The sequence below is a fragment of the Chenopodium album genome, chromosome 9 (genome assembly GCF_948465745.1).
Source record: "Chenopodium album chromosome 9, dcCheAlbu1.1, whole genome shotgun sequence".
NCBI lineage: Eukaryota > Viridiplantae > Streptophyta > Magnoliopsida > Caryophyllales > Amaranthaceae > Chenopodium > Chenopodium album.
The window spans coordinates 64,938,149-64,944,148 of NC_137842.1; the positions used below are offsets into that span (position 1 = coordinate 64,938,149).

The window sequence follows — 6,000 nt, forward strand, 5'->3', positions numbered from 1 at the left end:
TACACTAATACACGTTTTTTGTGTAATTGAATGCATCAGTACTTAGTACTCACTTTTCAATTAAGCTAATCATTATTATAACATGTTTTTAGATGCATCCGAGATGGTATTAGTTAAGGCCTTGGAGTACATAAATGATTAAATATGAAAACGAATTACGGTCTGTATGATTTGTTGTAATTTGGGCGAGTACTAATGACCTAATAATAGACTGATTCGTCATTTGAAGTAGAGGTCACCTCTTCAAACACTCCATCCTTTTTTGAAAGTTAGACTCCATTTTAGTTTTGCAATATCAAGTTTTTTTACGTAAAAATAATTGTTAAAACACACTATTGCTCATGTTCGTTATGACATTATGCATAGAATTAGAAATTAGAAAAAGTACAATTGATAACACTCTCATAATCCATACATGCAAGAAGAAAAATAATACATCATTTATTTATGATATTACATCCGTGATTACAAATCTTATTTTTGTCATGCTTTATTTAACTATGCTTATTAGCTTTTGTAAACTACTAGCATGAACACATAGCAATGACATATTATTCATATATACAACATTACATCGAGAAACAATTTGAGCAGAACACTGATTATTAATGCAGTTGATTGAGTTGAAGATAGTGATTATTGATCTTAATTAACCGACACAAACACCACCAAAAATACCTGGTGGAAGACATGCCAAAGGAAAAGAACAACATGAAGGTCCAAAATAAATGTTACAGCCCCTGCCTGCTCCCACGCACTGTAAGTCTTTCTTCATATACGACTCAAGAACATCAACAATTCGTTGCGAATTCATCATCTTGGTTTTCTGGTTTCCCAGGTTAGTCTGGTGTATACTCGGCTCTACTCTGCTCGTTGCCATTTTCTCCGGTATCATTTTATATTCCATTGCCAATGCCAGTTCTTCAGTAGAAGATGTTGTCGCCCTTCCAACAACTGGTGCTGCATTATTAATAAAATCAAAATTATGTAATAATTAGTAAAGACTATAGAGTAATACTGTATAGTTTACTATCTAAAGAGTTCATATAATAATAAAACAAAGGAAATTATTAACGAACTAACTTGTTGCAGTACACAGCATGAATGCTAAAAAAGCAAAAGTAACGAGCTTGAACGAGACCCTATCCATATCTCTGAATTGAAGTGAACCCAAAACAAATATAAAACTCGTTATATTCTTATTGTAGTTTGGTGTTATCATTTCTTCATACTACCCTTCTATTTATAGTAGCTTGAGATGACATCTGTCCAAATATGTTGATGACATCTATATATTTAAGTTTTAAATGGGATAATTAAACAAAAAGAAGTAGAATAATTAATCTTGTTTGACATTATTTTTTATTTTCAATTATTTTTGATTTTTTAAAAAACAAAAAACCAAAAACAGAAAATAAGAAGAAAAAAATAAAGGTATTTCCAATATTAAATTGAGCATGTACTCACTGTTTCCTTATTATTAGTTGGAGAAGTACTTTAACTTTTACACTATTTAACATACTATTTTACTTTGACCAACTTAAGTGATTTATAGTTAATAAAGGAAAAAATAATATCCATATAAAAAACATTATATTTAGATTTATCATCTCAATTTCTTTTTTTTCCTAATAGCGACCTATGTTTCTATAATGCAAAAGTCTTTTTATTTTTTAACTTACTACTACTCATTAAAGATATTTGTAATTAAAAAAAAAGGCATTTGAAAATAAATGGGATGTGTTACAACTTTACAACTTTACGAGTAAAAAGAAATACGGAGTATGAAGTAAGGAAATATCTGATTGTCGTTTTAGTACGAGTAAATCTTATCGTTTCACATGTGAACCAATTCGCCTCGGGGGACGCGAGGAATACATACGGATAAAAAACATGTTATTGTCATTGGTGTAGTACAGTCCTGCTATACATCTTCCATTCAGTTGCAAATTTGTATACACGAGCTTGCAATTCGCAGATTTGCTTAATCTTGTTGCATTAGGGCTAGTTTCTTTAATTTTTGTGTAATTGAGTGCATTAATACTCAGTTTTCAATTCATTACTAACTTTTCAATATTCATAGCTACGCTAATTATAATTATACCTTGTTTTTGAATGCCGAGGTTGCAAATAGTAAATTGCTTAAGTCTTAGTGTTGCTAAACATGAAATCTGTTGAAGGACCATTTCAACCAAAAGCTTAAGCTAATGGTTGAGCCCCAGAAATATGTTATGTACGCTATCAAAATCAAATCTCATATGTACCATATATCCGTTTTACACTATGTGCAACAATTGATTTTTTGGATTTAGATAAAACAATCACCAATCTTAGTTATTGACGGACATAATTGGTTTTATTGGTATTGAATTCGCTAGGATTTTAATAATGGTAGGACATTGACGATCATATATATTATCTAAAAACCCGGCCCTAAAAACATTTAAAAAAATAAATAAAATAAAGACAGATCTACGTACCACATAACAATCGTGAAACAATGTTCGTAATATCATCATATTTACTTAACAATTGTATGTACAAACCTTCACTAATCCAAAGCATATCAAATGATACTCCAATTCAAGACTTTAAGCAATAACCCATTTAAAAAAATTTAGGATTTTTTTCCTTATGGGTTCGAAATCACTAAGCTAAATGAATTTTTCGTAATATATTCTAACAAATATTTCTTATATTTTGTAATACAATAAGTATCTTTCTATAATAAGCAAACATATACTACGTATAAGGTAATATATTGGAATAATGTGTTATACTCCCACATTCCGTATCATTCTACACCATATCGTATTTTTTCTTTGAAAGTTTTTTTTTTCCAATCAGGATTGACACATTCGCTTTTATTATATACTAGGGAAGTTAACACGCGTTATGCGCGCGTCATAGCTAACCTTCTTTCGATTGGCCTTAAATCACAAATAAAAGTATTGATATGTAAGCAGCTATGTTTAGAAGTATAAATGTCCATGACAACTAACATTAATGAGAGAAAAATAATTAAGTAAATAAACATTTTGGTGGGTATAGTTGTCAAACACTATTCATTTTTAAAAAAAAAAAAAAAAACTTGTACATATTAATGAGGGTATAATTGTCAAACGCACAATTTTGAAGGGTATAATTGGCATCACACTATTTAATAAGAGCATTTTTATACTTTTTATAAGGTAGGAATTTGTTGATTTATCTTTTATATAATTTAATAGTCGGTTTTGCAACACTTTCTCATAGCACTCCAAACCCCCTGTTTGACTATGCTTCAAACATTAATTAATTAGTTGCTATTTTAGTGCCTAAATAAATGTAAGCAACGTTAGTATTTGTTCTTAGACTAAGTCAGTAGTTAGTTGAGTTAGTGGAGTCAAGAGTGGACTATGTTTATCCACTTTATTTGTTAGTTGCTTAATTCTAGCTAGTTTAGTTTTTTGGTTTGTAAAGGCTATATATTGGCCTAACTTCTTTCTCTTTGATTAAAATGAATGCAAGCAGTAGCTTTTGATATCAGTTTTTGTTTATCTCCATTAATATTATATTACTTGAGTCTTAGTTTCAACATGGTATCAGAGCTAATCCGGGTTCCGATCCTAAACCAAAATTAAATGTCGTGAGTGTCGTGAGATTGTTTTTGAGTGAAACTAAAAGGTTAAGTCGTATTTTATTTTATTAGTGCATGATTGTTGTAGTATTTTTTGTGAGTAAGTTTTTTTGAGTAAGTATGGCAACCAATGGTTCAAATGCAAATACACAACCCTTAATTCCAATTTTCAAAGGTGAAAAATATCATCTTTGGAGTATCAAAATGCAAACAATGTTCAAATCTCAAGAGTTGTGGGATATTGTCGAGTGTGGGTATGTAGGACCGACGGAGTCGCCGGTGGAGCCAAATCAAAAGTTGCGTGAAAATCGCAAAAGGGATGCAAAGGCATTGTTTTTTATTCAATCAGGAGTAGATGATGATATTTTCCCTAGAATTTCATCTGCAAAGACATCCAAGCAGGCATGGGATATCTTAAAAACTGAGTATTGGGGTGATAGTAAGGTAATATCTGTTAAATTACAAAACCTTCGTCGTAATTTTGAGTCACTATTAATGAAAGAAAAAGAGTCGGTGCAAGAATATTTGTCTAGAGTATCAAATATTGTTAACCAAATGAGATCATTTGGTGAAAATATTAGTGATCAAACAGTTGTGTGTAAGGTGTTAAGGAGTTTAAACCCTAATTTCAATCATGTTGTTGCGGCAATTGAAGAGTCTAAAGACATGTCTAATTATAGTTTTGATGAATTAATGGGTTCCCTTATAGCTCATGAAGATAGAATTTCAAAGTCTCATGAGAATGAAGGAGATGAAAAAGCATTTCAAGTTGAAGGACAAATGTCAAATGGAAGGTATTATGAGGGTAGTCGAGGTCGTGATGGAAGTAGTCGTGGTTATGGTCGAGGTGGTCGTGGTCGCGGTCGCGGTCGTGAAGAAAATGATAGTGGTGATCAATTTGAAGGTCAACGTTCATCCATGAGTAGAGTCCAATGCTACTATTGCAAGAGGTATGGTCACAAGGAAGATAGGTGTTGGGATAAGCAAAGGGATGAGCAAAAGAAAGCGCATACCAATTTTGCTCAAAATGTCGAAGAAGAAGAGAGTAGGCTCTTCTAAAGTCGTATGTCGTGGTAATGGCGTGAAAGTCGCGGTTCAAGTATCTTGGGTGTCGAGATAAAGTCGATGATTGTTCAAGTTGTGTGCTTGTGTTCGAAGTCATATGTAGCAGTCCATTAAGTCGTAGTAGTCCTTTGATCAAAGCCAAATGCATTATCTCTATTGTTGTTTGCAAGCTTCTTGTTGTCTGTATGTTTGAAGCAAGGGGGTGTGTTTGACTATGCTTCAAACATTAATTAATTAGTTGCTATTTTAGTGCCTAAATAAATGTAAGCAACGTTAGTATTTGTTCTTAGACTAAGTCAGTAGTTAGTTGAGTTAGTGGAGTCAAGAGTGGACTATGTTTATCCACTTTATTTGTTAGTTGCTTAATTCTAGCTAGTTTAGTTTTTTGGTTTGTAAAGGCTATATATTGGCCTAACTTCTTTCTCTTTGATTAAAATGAATGCAAGCAGTAGCTTTTGATATCAGTTTTTGTTTATCTCCATTAATATTATATTACTTGAGTCTTAGTTTCAACACCCCCAACTCTCAATACTCATGCATTCTCTCTTTTTTATTTTTGAAAATAACTTCCAAATAACTCTAATTACCCTAAATAATTAACTTTTAAAAAATAATTTCTTTTTTTTAAAAAAAAAAAAAACTTATAGCTTTCATAGTTTCACTTATGTAACTTCCATTATTTATACAGAAATACTAATTTGTTTCCTACACATACAAATAGCTCATGCATTAGCATGAGTACATTCTAGTTTATAATAATAACACTACAATTCAATAACTATAAATATTAAATAAAAGTTTATATCCTGTATTGTTAATTATCACAAAAATAAGCCAATCAAATTTTTATAAAACATTGTGCCGGTCAAAGTATACTATAAAACATTGTGCGGTCAAAATATGCCAATAAATAGAGGGAAATAGAGACATATGGGGTATATAAGTACATTTTATGGATTATAATTAACATAAAATTGCACTCTTATGTAAAACCCTATAATTTAATTGGCAAAAGCTAATGAGCGCCCCCGGGGCGTTAGATAAGAGAATTAAAGTGCAAATATTAGAGTAAAATTAACATTAATTACACCGAACGACGCGTGATTTTGTCATGAATTCCTAACTTAATACCATTTCAACCAATATAATTTATCCTTATCTAACGCCTCGGAGCGCTCGTTAGCAAGATCGAATTTAATTTAATTTTTTTTCTAATAGCAATCTATGTTTTTATAATATAAAATATTTATTATTTTTTACTTATTACTTATTAAAGATATTTGTAAAAAAAAAAAAAAAAAAAAAAAAAAAAGCAT

At 30.8% G+C, this 6,000-nt stretch overlaps 1 protein-coding gene across 1 annotated transcript; it reads left to right on the plus strand.

The window, feature by feature from the left end:
• The first annotated feature begins 3,739 nt into the window (after window positions 1-3,739).
• LOC145557967 (uncharacterized) lies at window positions 3,740-4,678 on the plus strand. Its single transcript, XM_081619133.1, has one exon. It carries the CDS (start codon window positions 3,740-3,742, stop codon window positions 4,676-4,678), a length of 939 nt encoding a protein of 312 aa, XP_081475259.1.
• The last annotated feature ends 1,322 nt before the right edge of the window (window positions 4,679-6,000 follow it).

Bases quoted from the DNA above. Each gene is read 5' to 3' on its own strand.
- LOC145557967 (XM_081619133.1), top strand. From the start codon at position 3,740: ATGGCAACCAATGGTTCAAATGCAAATACACAACCCTTAATTCCAATT.